The 16,195-nt window shown below is 36.7% G+C and overlaps 1 protein-coding gene across 1 annotated transcript; it reads left to right on the forward strand.

The window, feature by feature from the left end:
- Window positions 1–2,293: 2,293 nt before the first annotated feature.
- LOC140169327 (uncharacterized) lies at window positions 2,294–3,826 on the forward strand. The gene has a single exon (XM_072192584.1). It carries the CDS (start codon window positions 2,294–2,296, stop codon window positions 3,824–3,826), a length of 1,533 nt encoding a protein of 510 aa, XP_072048685.1.
- The last annotated feature ends 12,369 nt before the right edge of the window (window positions 3,827–16,195 follow it).

Below are 16,195 nucleotides of genomic sequence, written 5' to 3' on the forward strand. Positions count from 1 at the left end.
ACTTAATTATTTCACATGACCTTAATATTAAACATTCAAACCTATATTAATTGGTTTTGTTATCACCGTGGAGACATTAACATGAATACTTAGGTGACATATGATGCGTATATAGTGCGAATGAATCGTGTTCCCAACAGACGTGTACTGGAATGTATGTAAAGATTGCATTCACTTTGTGGATTCAGATAAGCTATGTTCCATTTTAAATGGGGCTAACAACGGACAGACAAATTTGGTTAAGCCACAGAACATTGCGTAGTCGTTGTTGCTTTTCCTTGATTTAATAACAATCAACTCTATCGTTATGGCTTTTTAGAACGTATAATATATATCAGTATAATGCCTTTTTAGAACGTATAAAGAAAATGTACCCAAAATATGTATCGTAAAATTAGCTTGCTCCCCCGTTCGACCTTCTCCTTGATATCTCATTGAGACTTTACCAAAAAGTGTTTCGCTTTTCGCTCCTATAACTCACCGGTACACGTAATCATTTTACAACCCCTTACGTTTTCACGAATTGATAAGCGAGCAAAAATACCATGCAACAATAATAACTCATGTTTTGTTTTCTTTTTTAATTAAAATAATTGTTTTTGTGAAATGTCTATTGGCGTGGGCGCCAGAAACAAATTAGTTCGATCTTTGGATCGACCGGCGATGGTGTTTCGATGCTTGTTGTTAATGAACTATCAACTAATCAATCGGGATTAATGTTTAACATTATATTGGTCAATATCAATAGGGGCAAAATTCAATTAATTAATTTTATAAATAATAATGATCGACCAAGCATCGATGATCGGTCGAAAGATCAAACTAATTTGTTTCTATTGTACTGGCGTGCGTATGTTGAGTATGGTTTATGAATTCGACATCTGTATAAATTTCCTCCAGAGACAAAGAACTATCAAGATCTGATTCTTGTCTCCCTTGAAACGAAACATTTTCATTTCAGGTGTCGGCTGTCATATTATACATGTAGTATAGACCCTTACAAATTGAACTATGCACATGTTTTACTCACGGCGCCGGCAATAAAACACTAGATAATGAATATTATCCACGACGGTTAAGTAATATACACTCCCGGCTCGATTATGATTACGGCAGAGAATGCCTTAAGAAATTCCGTGAACTTGAGAAATTGGAACGCCAGATCTCCCGGTTTTCGTGCCACGTACACTTCAGCCTCCATTGCAAACACCGAGATATCTTTCCGCGTAGTATTCGCCTCAAATCATCTATGCATGGACACAAAGCGCAGAATATTCTCAGGGAAGCTGAAAAGTCTTTACTTTCTGAAAGAATTCGGCAAATTAATTACCGTATTCACCAACTCAAAGACCAGAAATTGGATGTTGAGGATTTTTTGTTTACTCACCTACCTAGCGATAGATACGATGAACTAGTTCGTCGGCAGAGTGCTACACTATCGTAAGTGCAGTAGAATGTAATAGCTGCCATTTGCAACATTTCAATAAATGTACTTACTTTTAACCAATAACACTAGAAAAACACCCAACTACATGTACTACATGTAAAGGTGATATCTTGGGTTAGCTTAGTGGGCATCGGGCAAGTAATACAGAACATCAACACTTTACAATGAGGGGATTGTGCTGCAAACAATAGGTGTTTTACAAAAGGCAGCTATTACATTCTATTGCACTTACGATAGTGTAGCACTCTGCCGACGAGTTCATTTCACCCATAAGTCCGCTCTCGCAGAGGCGAACATTTGTAAACCGAGACAGCAGAAGAAATTCGCCGATTTGGTTGCAAAACGCGAAGCTAAACAATCCACTGCAGCTAGTAACGATGTAATCATTTCTAATGATGAAATTGATCAGGTAACCAGCAAATGGGTCATTAATCTATCTGACCATAACATTTCTGAACATGAAGAAAGTGTGCTGAAACTTGGGTTAAATTTTAGTGTTAGCCCTGATAAAGTACCGGTCGATGACATGATCACTGCAGTTGAATCCGCAGTAAGGCATATCGGAATCAATACCGCCGAGGCTGAAGAGATCAGGAATAAAGCAAGTGATTTACTTCAAGTGGCTAAACCACCTAAGAGCAATGTCACGCGCGAGCAACGTAACGCAATCAAGTCGTTAAAAGCCAATAAAGACATAATGGTACTACCAGCAGATAAGGGCCGAGCAGTTTGCGTGTTGAATACTGTCGATTACAAAAGTAAAGCTGATACTTTACTGACGACACCAAGACTTACTGTAAACTCAAATCAAACCCTACCAATAAGAACAAGACTAAATTAGTCAATATGCTCAAATCGATCAGAGACGATGGTGGTATTGAGGAGTTGAAGTATAAACAGTTATACCCTACCGCAGAAGAGGTTCCAAAGTTTTATGGCTTGCCAAAAGTCCACAAAACTAACGCCCCTCTCCGACCTATAGTTGCTTGTCGTGGTTCCATCGCATACAACGCTTCCAAATATGTTGCCGAAATAATCTCGCCGCTTATTGGTAACACAGAGCACCACATCCACAATAGCAAGGACTTAGTCACAAAATTAGAAGACTTTGTTGTTCAGCCGGATGAACAATTAGTGAGCTATGACGTCACAGCTCTTTTCACTTGCACACCTATCAACGAAACTATCAACATCATTGAATCGCGTTTACAAAGTGATGCCTCGCTGGGCCAACGCACCAATATGACTGTCAATCACATAACTGGTCTTCTTCGTTATGTTCTCACCTCCACCTACTTTCAGTACAACAACGAATTCTATGCTCAGGTGGAAGGTGCGGCGATGGGCCAACCAGTTTCCCCAATTATCGCGGAATTCTTCATGGAAGACTTTGAGAAAAAGGCACTATCATATTATCCCAATCCGCCGCGATTTTGGGGGAGGTACGTCGACGACACTGTCGTTATCATTAAGAAATCGGAAGTTACAGCCTTCACAAACCATATCAACTCTCTCCACCCCTCGATCAAATTCACTATGGAACGCGAGGACGACGGTCAACTCGCTATGTTGGATGTTCTGGTGAAACGCGCTCCTGATGGCTCACTCAAATTTCAAGTATACCGCAAAAGCACGCACACCAACCAGTATTTGAGTTTCTCCTCCCACCACCCTCTCCAGCACAAACTAGGTGTGGTGCGGACTTTAGTTGACAGGGCTAACACCATTGTAACTACAGAGGACGACAAGAAAGAGGAGATAACCGGTATCCGCAAATCTCTTGCTATATGTGGTTACCGTAAGTGGGCCTGGGACACAGCAAACAACAGCATTAACAGCAACAGGCGCAGCAGTCGTAACAAGAACACTGATCACCCCAACAAAGGCAGCGTGACTCTCCCTTACGCGGAGGGAGTAACTGAAAGCCTGCAACGTCTGTTCAAATCTCATCACATAACAACTCATATTAAGCCACAGAACTCACTCCGTTCTTTACTGGTGTCACCAAAAGATCCCACACACAAATTGGATAAATCAGGTGCGGTATACGGCCTCCAATGTGCTGACTGTGATTCCACCTATGTTGGTGAGAGTGCCCGCCCTCTACGAAATAGACTCAAGGAACATGAAAGACCTAGCTCTCCGGTTGGAGAGCACCCTATGAGGGCTAAGCACCGCATTGATTGGGACAATGTCCGTGTGTTGGACCGCGAAAGTGACTGGTACCGTAGGGGAGTGCGCGAAGCCATTCACATCAAGAGACGAGACTGCAACCTCAACAGGGACCAGGGCAGGCACATCCTCCCTCTCAGCTATGACAACATCATCAAGTCATGTGACCCGAGAAACACCAGCGGTCACGTGACGACCACGGAATAAACCAGTGGCTCCGAAGGCTTGTGGATGCAAGCCGCAGGCTACCACAGCTCTGAACATTTAGTCGTGAGACGTAAGTTAAACTTTCTTATACTATAATGAATATATTTTATCGTCGGCCGTATCACATAGTGACGTATCTGGAAAATGCGTATTTCGAGAAAAACGGCATTGAAGTTTTTGATACAATTGTTGGTTCAGTACTCCTAAAATGTACCATCTAGTTGAACGAAAACCATTCCAGTCTATAGAAAACATTAATAAAGTTAATATAAATGCTGTTTTAGTCATAGATGCTTCACTTTATTTGCAAATTCGTAAAAGAAACTAATACGTTAGTATGTAAAAATAAACATTGTGAGATAACAACGCAAATAACACCGTTCACCGTTATATTTCAATGTGACACAATGCGTCAGTATGTAAAACGGTGAAAACACTGATTTTACCCAAAAATACAGATACGACTGAAAATACGTCGCTATGTGAAACGGCGATATTTAGGAATGCCTGGAAAAATAATGGCTTTTAGCAAATAAGTCGCTATGTGAAACGAGCTATTTGAAATAAACCAAATATGACCATTTAATTAATTTAGGTTAGGAAAATGTCAAAAAAGTCATTCGTCACTACTGTGTTACGGCCGATAATATGAAATGCTAAATAAAATGGTGTCTGCAATACTCATTACATAGACTCGCTGAGGACGAAGAACAATCGTCGACTATTCGGCATTATCAATGGCAAGGTATGTACAATAAAATATCACGTTTCAGAAACATTTTGCCATGAAGATAGTGTTGATATTGAATGTTACCAAATTTGAAATGCAATTGTGTGTTTTGTTACAACATCCAGAGTCAGGCAAGCAAACATAACACATTACATGAGGAAATAGAATATCAAGGTAAAATGTCATTTGAAACAAACATGAAAGTTGATATGAAATCAACTCGTTTGGAACTTCATTTTCTGCGAACAAAATGAATAGTGCGTGAAATCTCTCGTGCCATCTCTGTTTCAGACATCCAAAAACATGAGAACATTGTTGCAGGACTAACTCTTGGTTGAAAAAGGATTATAACATTTATTATTAACATTTCGCTAATATCGAAATCATAAGTTTGAATGGAATCTTCAAAGGTCGGTCGGAAATCATTTTTGGGCAAAACCGATCAGAATCTAGTTGATTTTCGTTCAACCTCCCTACCCCCCCCAAAAAAAAACAGTACTGGTGGTGTTCAACCTGTTACTCTCACAACCTTGGTATTTAAACAACATACAATTAAAACTTGCCCACCAATGGGAGTTTCTCTTACATACTTTTGGGCAAGAGCACGTGCAATCTAATCAAATAATCAGTTGCCATTTTCATAAGATGATGTTGATTAAAATGTTAGATCATGTTAGAATTATGTAATTAATTATTTTACAACATATTTCAATGGCTGTTAACATTGTTCGTTTTATGCAAATCCAAGAAAAATGAAGATGTCAAACTCACATTTTTAGTGACATTTCACCACTACACTTGTGGTTTCATCAGACTGGCAACTCATTACATCTGACTGCTTCCTTTAATAGTCAACATGAACCGCTATTGAGGGCGTGATTGTTTAGAGTGTCTGCTAGTTTTGAACAATGTTAGCCAAAATCCTGCATACCTCTACGCAATATTTCTATTTTCGATGCAGGTTTAAATGCAAAACTAATAATAATCGGTCAGAATTATAGTTAGTGATGTGAGCGTTTTTGAGCGTCTCAACAGTATTTTTTTGTGGGACATGAGAGCACAACAGACATATCGAATTGCATTGTGAATACGAAAATGTCTTTCTGATATCAAATAATTTTAATTTTTGAAATTCACGATATAATACAAATTTTATGACAAATTATTAGAATTTGATATTTTTCACATTTTTGATATATAACAGTCCTCGAAGTAAGTTTTATAAATCTAATGATATATTCTTTAAGTGTATGTGGCTGGGAGGAAAAGCCGAAGATCAATTGAAAATTTGGACCTTTCATATTGAAGATATGGATTTTTTCCCAAAAAGACCAATTTTTGGGTGTTTTGGAAAACAAATCCATATCTTCAATACGAAAGGTTAAAAGTTTCAATTGATCGTCGGCTTTTCATTTCACCTACATACACTTTAAGTATAAATCATCAGATTTATAACATTTACTTCGAGTTCTGTTAAGTATCAAAATTATCAATTTTAATCATTTGCCATAAAATGTGTATTACATTGCGAATTTCAAAAATCAAAATTATTTGATATCAGAAGGACATTCTTCGTATTCAGAATGCAATTCGATATGTCTGATGTGCTCTAATGTCCCACAATAAATAATGTCCAAACGTTCATATCCCTTCCCTTAAGTGAATGATATGTATCATGTATTCAAGCCAATCGCCCAATGAAGCCATTCGAAAATTCAACGATCTTGAAGAGAGTAATATTGCGTCATAGTCAAGTCGCTAGTGATGACCGCTTGTAATTTGACCAATAATATCGATTAGTATGCTAAAATATTAATGTGTAGCGTTTTTTTCCCTCATTTAATTTCTTTTAATCAAAATTCCTAGGCAAAACATCATAGTACAGATGGCAGGCCCTTCTCACCCGTTAACTGACTTTCAATATCAAAGTTAGTTCCAGCAAACAACTTACGATACGAGCCTAATTAACATTGGTTTGATAGACATAAGCTGATTTGTATGCTAGCACACATGTTCACGGCTACTAAAAGTCAATCAAATTTAATACGGATTTCACTTACGATGACCCGATGCCGGCGCAACACCTGCTCACGAATAGGGAATACGTTTGAGATGAGGGAGAGTGGTGTCACTCGCGGCAGTGAGAGATCTACATCCTACACCGTGTGAAATGTATCGGTTGAAATCGGGCAGGAAAGAATGATAAGCGACCGTTCAATGGGATATTTGAGGGATAATTCGAAACCTATTGGGGTCTTGAGGGGTTGGTCTCATTTTTTCTTAGGGCCATCAGGAGGAATGTTAAGGTATAAATGGATGGTATTTGGAAAAACAATCCACATTAATGAGCAGAAGCCGATGTGTGTCGATTTTTTGTTTATTTCTCTGATTAAATATTGTACAGTCCCTTACTGTAAAAATTGGACATGCATGGGTCTCAAACAAAATTAATATAGACTCCTGGTACCACCATGCACTGCATCTCTCTTAGCAATGAACAGGTGTTCACCAGATACAATCATCCGATCCTAGACACTTTAATTATCAGGAAATCTGATGATTCAATAAAACTAGTGGTGTACAGAAACCCACGCAAACGATCCGAAACCCAAATTAAACTTGAAATATTCTCTTTATCACAGAAAACAGGATTTGTCAGTAGAATTCTAATCCCCATACTGTGGAAATAATGCAAGAAGATGACCGTTTACCTGTTACCATAAATTTTAGCTATCTTGACTTACGTATCAAATTCGAGAACTCTATGTCTATATCAAACTTTAGAAAATATAAGGAGACGAAATCAAATTAACCATGTGACGATGAGGATGACTCAAATATCCTTTGCTGGACAAGTACAAACTTTCTTGAGGGCAATGTCAACTCATCTATCATTAAACACCAACGTATCGAATAAAACATATCGCTCAAGTAGAACACAACATCTTTATCGTTAAGAGAGTTTTGTAGATCGTTGTCAATATCAAAAAAGGATATATAACTACTATTCCATACTGAAACACAAACAAGAAAACTTAATTGTGCCCTCACTTGACCTTACTATTCAACATCCAAACCTATATTAATTGGTTTTGTTTTCACCGTAGAGATATTAACATGAACACTTAGGTGACATATGACGCGCATGCAGTGCGAATTAATCATGATTTCAACATGCGTGTGCTGAAATGTATGTAAAGATTTGGTTGTTCATGAAACTACTGCGTAGTCGTTGTTGCATTCTCTAAATTTGATAACACTCGAATCTATCATTTTTGCCCTTTTGTTTTTATATGCCTTTTTAGAACGTCTTACAGTATATAGAAATAATACCCAGAAGTGCCCTAAAATTGCCCCCCCCTTCGACCATCTCCTTGATATCTCTTTGAGGCGTACCAAAACGCTTTTCACTCCAATAAATCACCAGGGTATTCACGCGTATGTCAAACTTTAGAACAATAAGTGGACTAAATCAAATTAACCATGTGACGACGAGCATGCCAAACATTCTTGAGGGCAATCTCAACTCATCTATCACAAGACACCAACGTATCTACTAAAACGGATCTCTCAAGTGGAACACACCGACATAATCGATAAGAGAGTTTTGTAGATCGTGGTCGATATCAAAAAAGGAAATATAACTACTATTCCATACTGAAACACAAACAAGAAAACTTAATTGTTTCCTCCCTTGACCTTAGGGGTGGTGCAATAATTATGTGTACCCCCGGGTGGTGAACTTCTCAAAATGGTCTGCCAAAAATCCCTTGCCCCCTCCCCTTTGGCTGTGCAAAAAAATCTTTGCCCCCCCCCCCTTTCGACGTGCCAAAAACCTTTGCCCCCCCTTTGACGTGCCAAAAATCTTTGCCCCCCCTTACACATGCAAGATTTTGGGGAACCCGAATTTAAAACCTTAAATTGTCTTATCATATAATGCGAGCGCAGCGAGCAGGAAATTTTGCATATTTGAACGTGTTCGTAACATTTTCCTATGCCTTTTTAGGGCGTAATATAGAAAAGGTGCCCAAAATATCTGTGCCAAAAATTGCTTGCCCCCCCCCTTTCGACCTGCCAAAAATCGCTTGACCCCCCTTTCGACCTGCCAAAAATGCTTGCCCCCCCTTTTAGCCTGCCAAAAAATCTTTGCCCCCCCTATAATTCACCCCCGGGGGTACACATAATTGTTGCACCACCCCTTAATATTCAACATTCAAGTCTTTATCAATTGATTTTGTTTTCACCTTGGAGATATTAACAGGAATGCTTAGGTGACATATGACGCGTATGCTGTGCAAATGAATCAGGTTTTCAACATGCTTGTACTGAAATGTATGAAAAGATTAGGTTATTCCAAAAAATACTGCGTAGTCGTTGTTAGATTCCCTTAATTTAATAACACTCGAATCTATCATTTCTGCCCCTTTGTCTTTATATGCCTTTTTAGAACGTCTTATATATAGAACTGATACCCAGAAATACTTTAAAATTATCTTGTTTCCCCTTTCGACCATCTCCATACCGACAAGTTTTTCACTCCAATTATTTACCTAGTTACACATGTCAAACTTTACAACACTAAGTTGACTAAATCAAACTAACCATGTGACGACGGGAATGACTCAAATATCCTTTGCTGAAAAAAGGGCACAATTTCTTGAGGGCAATGCCAGCTCATCTATCACAAGACACCTACGTATCTAGTATAACATATATCTCAAGTGTAACCCTCCAACATAATCGTGAAGAGAAAAAGAAAGAAATATAACTACGATTCCATACTGAAACAAAAACAAGAAAATTTAATTATTTCACTTGACCTTAATATTAAACATTCAAACCTATATTAATTGGTTTTGTTATCACCGTCGAGATATTAACGTGAATACTTTGGTGACATATGATGCGTATGCAGTGCGAATGAATCATGTTCCCAACAGACGTGTACTGGAATGTATGTAAATATTGCATTCACTTCAGCTATGTTCTATTTTGAATGGGGCTAACAGCACATACCCTGGTCTGTGCTAACAGCGAACAAACGAATTTGGTTGACCCAAAAAACATTGCGTAGTAGTTGTTTCATTCCCTTAATAACAATCAAATCTATCATTACATGCCTTTTTAGAACGTAGAATATATATCATTATAATATGCCTTTTTAGAACGTATATAGACATTTACCCACAATATATATCCTTAAATTATCTTGCTCCCCCTTTCTACCCTCCTTGATATCTCTTTGAGGCCTACCAAAAAGAGTTTTGCTTTTCGCTCCTATAACTCACCACGGGTACACATAATCATTTTACCACCCCTTACGGTATCATGAATTCATAAGTGAAAAAAAATACCATATCACAATAATAACTCATGTTTTGTTTTCTTTTTATTTAAAATAATTGTCAAAATCAAAATCAAATTGGTTCGATGCTGCTTCGATGTTTGCTGTTAACGAACTATCAACTAATCAATTGGGATTAATGTTTAATAATTATATTGGTCAATATCAGTAGAGGTAAACATTCAAAAGTCAATTAATTAATTTTGTAAATAATAATGATCGACCAAGCATCGATGATCGATCGAAAGATCGAACTAATCTGTTTCTATTGCCGAGCACGGGCGTGCGTATGTTGAGTATGGTTTATGAATTCGACGTCCGTATAAATTTCCTCCAGGGACAAAGAACTATCAAGATCTGATTATTGGTGTCGGCTGCCATATTAGTAAACATTACACAAGAAAAACATCACATGTCAAGTGTGGGGATAGAATGTTCCAACGATGAGAGATGATATTAATGTATACAAACAAATTAAATAAAAGTTATTATTATTTCCCGTTTCAAATTATTATTTTGATATTATCAGATCGTTGATAATATTATAATCACTTTTCAACCAAGAGCTAGTCCTGCAACAATGTTTTTGGATGTTTTATACAGAGATGCCACGAGTCACAACAATGTTAGCGTATTTTTCTCACACTATTTATTTTTGTTCGCAGAAAATGAAATTTCAAACGAGTTGATTTCATATCAACTTTCGTGTTTGTTTCAAATGACATTTTACCTTGATATTCTGTTTCCTCATTTAATGTGTTATGTTTGCTTGCCTGACTCAAGATGTTGTAACAAAACACACCAGTGCATTAAAAATTTGATAACATTCAATATCAACACTATCTTCTTGGCAAAAATATTTCTGAAACGTGATATTTTATTGTAGCCTACATACCTTGCCATTGATACTGCCGAATAGTCGACGAGTGTTCTTCGTCCTCAGCGAATCTATATAATTAGTATTGCAGACATCATTCTATTTAGCATATTCATATCGTCGGCCGTATCATATAGTGACGCTTTCGACATTTTTGACATTTTCCTAACCTATAAAATAGCATGGTCACATGTGGGTTAATTCAAATTTTTCGTTTCACATAGCGACTTATTTTCTAAAAGCCGTTCATTTACACGTGTTTTTAATAGTGACGTATCTTGCCGTTCGTAAAAATCGCCGTTTCACATTTCCTTTTTTTTTATATCGACCACGATCTACAAAACACGTTGGTGTCTTCTGAGATGAGTTGACATTGTCCAATTATGTTCTAGAGTTTGATATAAACATAGATATGTTAGTCAAGATAACTACAATGGTAACAGGTAAACGGTCATCTTCTTGTATTATTTCCACAGTTTGGGTGATTAGAATTCTACAGACAAATCCTGTTTTCTGTGATAAAGAGAATATTTCCAGTTTAATTTGGGTTTCGGATCGTTTGCGTGGGTTTCTGTACACCACTGTTTTTTATTGAATCATCAGATTTCCTGATAATTAAAGTGTCTAGGATCGGATGCTTGTATCAGGTGAACACCTGGTCGTTGCTAAGGGAAATGCTGTGCACGGTGGCACCAGGAGACTGAGTTCTCCTAAATGTTTGAGAATCCCCCACCCCATAGTGGGATTTGGGATTTGGGTCACGGCAGGTTAATAAAGTTTGTGTTACGAATGAAGGGAAAATGCCCGATTTTCACAATAAGGGACTGTTCAATAATCGGAGAAATAAGCAAACAAAAATTCAGCATCCGCTCAATGTATACCCTATGTTTCCCATATTCATCTATTTAAAACTTAATATTCCTCCTGGTGGCCAAAAAAAAAAAAATGAGACCCATCCCCTCAAAACTCCAACAGGTTTCGAATTCTCCCTCAAATATCCCATTGAACGGTCGCTTATCATTCTTTCCTGCCCTATTTTAACCGATAAATTTCACACGGTGTAGAATGTAGACCTCTCACTGCCGCGAGTGACGCTACTCTCCCTCATCTCAAACGTATTCTCTATTCGTGAGCAGGTGTTGTGCCGGCATCAGGTCATCGTAAGTGAGATCTGTATTAAATTTGATTGACTTTTAGTAGCCGTAAACATGTGTCCTAGCATACAAATCAGCTTATGTCTAAGGGCGAGTTAGCGCAGCGGTAATTCCCTCGCTTTGCACCACTGCGGTCCCGGGTTCAAGCCCCGGCGCGGCCCAAGGACTCATGTGCATTTGGTTTATCCCGATCCATGCTCGCTCTCGCAGGTTTTCTCCGGGATCTCCGGTTTCCTCCTGCTTTCAAAATCGGTGATTAGTTGTTTCGTTATCAAAAACTTCCTTCACCCAATGGAATTTGGGGAGCTGCAGAAAATGGGTGGATGTTACAATCTAAGTGCGGATAGGTTTGCGCCGGGTTCGGCTGCAACTAGCCTAGTTGATGCGATCTGATTGTGATGATTCACCACGCAGCGAAATTACAGCGCTTTGAATCCTCTGGAAAAAGCGCTATATAAATTCCGAAAATTTATTTTATTTATTTTATCAATCCAATTAAGGTTAATTAGGCTCGTATGTTTTTTTTTTGCTGGAACTGAACTTTGATATTGAAAGTCCGTTCACGGGTGCGAATTTTGTCCTAACATGGCCAGAAATTGGAAGGGTCTGCCATCTGCACTATGATGTTTTGCCTAGAAATATTGATCAAATGAACACAATGTATGGTGTAAATGCAGGAGAAAACGCTACAGATTAATATTTTAACATGATCATTTTTGTAAGCTCATCGATTGTATTGATCAAATTGCAATCGTGTATCGTTAGAGACTTGACTATGACGCAGTATTTCTCTCTTCGAGATTGTGGAATTGTAGAATGGCGTCATTGGATGTTTCGCTTGAATACATAAAATTACTTAATAGCAGTAACTTTTCTACGTGCTTCAGAAGATCTCACATCATTAACTATAAATCTGATCTATTATTGTTAGGTTTGCATTTAAACCTACATCAAAAATAAAAATATTGCGTAAAATTATGCAGGATTTTGGATAACATTATTCAAAACTAGCGGTGGACATTATGCAAGTATATAACAGATGCAATAGATCAACGATTTCTTTCTTCTGCTTTGTGTCCAGAAACTGTGGAATGATTTTCCATAGAGAGAATGCGAGTCCTAATACATTATTGACTTCGACGTCCAGTCATAAAAAACAACACAATATTGAGAAAGAAAGAACAATTTACTAACCCAAAGTGTTACAATTAAATAAGACAACAAATAAACACAAATCCCCATATTGGCCAACATATTATTTTTCCTAGTCAGAGATATCAGACAATATCTGGATGTATACGATATATTTATTCAATGATTCTGTAAGTTCATTAGCATTAGATGATATTGGGTATATCTTTACTTCATAATTGTCTTTGGCATGTTGTTATACATATATTTGTGTCAAATCTGCAACTTAAGATGTGTTTTGATTGAATGAGGTCGGTGACAAATGAGTAATTACATGTAAATGCATCCTTGATGACGATTTCAGTAGAATATATCGTATCATTTGACCAATTATAGTAATAACTAGAAAGGTTGAGTGCTTTAGATTAATTCTTTAATGAAATAGTATGGGTTTAGTTACCGTAGATATATATTTAGAAGTATTTTTGTGACAAAATGTAATCATATTTTTACCTTTATCGGCAATGATATACTTTTGTCTGTGGTCGATGGTAATGGTTCCCAATAAGGACATCAAGAATAGTAATTGAAATGGATGATTATTAAACGTTTGACCCTTTTCAAGGTCGTTGTTTCAAACTTTGCTTTTGTAGATTTTGCGTTTTAGATTTAAAATAAACAATCAAATAACATAATTATATTAAATATGAATATATTTAATTTTCATCAACCTAAGTATTCCTAAGGTTATAAAGATTGCACTTTATTAAATTAGAGTGCACGTGTGTTAACACAGTGTTATTTATCCTCATTGTGTGTTGAATTTTCTTTTTTCGATGTTCAAATACTCGGCTTGGAGAGTCTGTATGTAGGTGTTAATACCAGTGTTGTGTTTTGCTTTCGTTTGTTTGTAATCACGCACTTTTTGTTTTGTAACACCCCAGTAACTGAAATAAGTTTTCAAAATGGTGATAAGATTATTTAGAAAACTGTGTGTTCATATACAGTAAGCCAAAAAAATTAAGGTGCCAGTTGCGTTCACCGCCTGTATATCCTAAACAAAGGCAAACATGTCATAATTGGAACCAACAGCCAATAGCTGCATCTTTCAGCTCAGATTTTAAGACCTCATTCGTTGACATTGTCCAAGAAATAAAGACACGATGATCCAAAAACCCAAGGAAGATGCAAATATAAAAGTTGCAGTTTGCCACATTTCATGTCCTATTGATTCGTACACAAAGCGTACGGGAACAAGATAACTAGCGCTACACGAAAAACTAGCATCGTGCTTTCATTGATTAGAACACAAAAGTGCAACTTTTTATTTTGTATCTTCGTCAGGTTTTGGACTACTGTTTCTTTAATTCTCAACCAATTTCAACAAATACGGTCTTAAATCAGAGTTAAAAAGTACAGGCATTGGCTGCTTGTTTTAATTTTGACACATTTGTCTTTATTTAGAATATACAACTGCTACCTTAATTCTTTTGCTTACTGTAATACATTACTCTATCACATCAAACAATATTTAAACCAAACACTTCCCTCTAAATGTATCAATTAGGTCTGGCATTTCCCACTTTTGGAGCAAGTCAATCACATAGTCATCCGCCATGATGATCAATCTGACCCTGATTTTAAGGAAGGAAACCCTCTTTTACAAAATTCGATCTTTTTAAACAACGTTGTTTAAAAGTTTCTTTTTTGGTATTATTCATGAATTAAACACACGCTGTTTAAAATTCAAGGACTGTCTTTTAAAAAATGTTGTTCAAAGTTTTAACAACATCGTTTTAAACAGCGACATTTCAAACGGTATTTTTGCTGTGCATGGTTATAGTAAGATTTACGAACGCTTATCTCTACAATGGCTCGTTATACGATTGATAGAAAAGAAGAAAGAAGATTAAGAACTTAAAAGAAAGAGGACTTTAGCCAACTGCTATTTGGCTAAGGTAACTAAACTGAACTATATGATAATCTTCGATTGTTTTATGTATCTGTACAACATGCAGACCAATTGTCTATAATTGACCAGTTAGTGGATATTATTCGATTCAACAACATCACCGTGACGTCAAATAATTTAACTTCCGTCAAAACAACTTTTAACGTGACTCATGCAGCTCGATATATGGTATAATTATTTCACTTTAAAATATTCAGCTTAGAAGTAGAAAGACCTTTTCAAAATATCAGACCAAAAATAACAAATAAGAGCATGTCAACATTATCTAGTTTTAGAGATAATTTGCTTTTTTGTACCCCGTATAATCTAAATGTTATGCAATTTTTCAACTTTGAGAAACCCATCATAGCAATATATTTGTCTGAATACCTGACACTGAGCAAGGTCAAACAGGCATTTATTGATTAAATAATCATTTGTTTCTAAAACATGTGCTATGATATTAAAGTACCACGGGTATTAGACCACTGATTCTAAATTTTTGTATGGAATATATGTGATGCGATCAAGCAAAATCAGTCGGAACTCGGAAATATTATATTTTTAGTTTCTTATAGGATAGTAAAAAGAATTCAAAAGCTGCATTTTGCAGTAAACCCCATTAAAATTGAACAACCAGTTCCACAAAGATATAAACAATTAAAGAGTTTCCAAAACAAAAGGAAACAAGAGGAAACATTACCTTTGTTTGGCTATATCTCAAAATCAATATTTCCGAGTTCCGACTGAATTTGTTTGATCGCATCACATATATCTTTCAAAGGCTTTTTTTTCTGCTGGCTTTGATTCATATCAACCCATTGTCATAACATAGAAAAATGCAATACAACTTATAAATACATATGTCTCTCTTTCCAATCGTTGACTTACAATGGCCTGTAGAAATCGAAACTAAATTGGATCAAACCATTGTCCCAAATTCCTTGGGATATATGTTTTAACCATTGTTAAATTAAATTGTTCTTATATTCAAAAGGCAAAGATACATATTCTTTCAAAGGTAAACCCCAGTTGCCAAGATAAAAACGTGACACTTCTTTTTCCACAACTGCTCTTTCCAAAAATCATTTCTTCTTGACTATGACTTCAATCCCGGACCTCTGGGAGTCTAGGTCATCTCTACTACTTACCAGTCTGCTCGGCTTCTTCTTAAAACAAGCA

This window comes from Amphiura filiformis, chromosome 14 (genome assembly GCF_039555335.1).
Source record: "Amphiura filiformis chromosome 14, Afil_fr2py, whole genome shotgun sequence".
NCBI lineage: Eukaryota > Metazoa > Echinodermata > Ophiuroidea > Amphilepidida > Amphiuridae > Amphiura > Amphiura filiformis.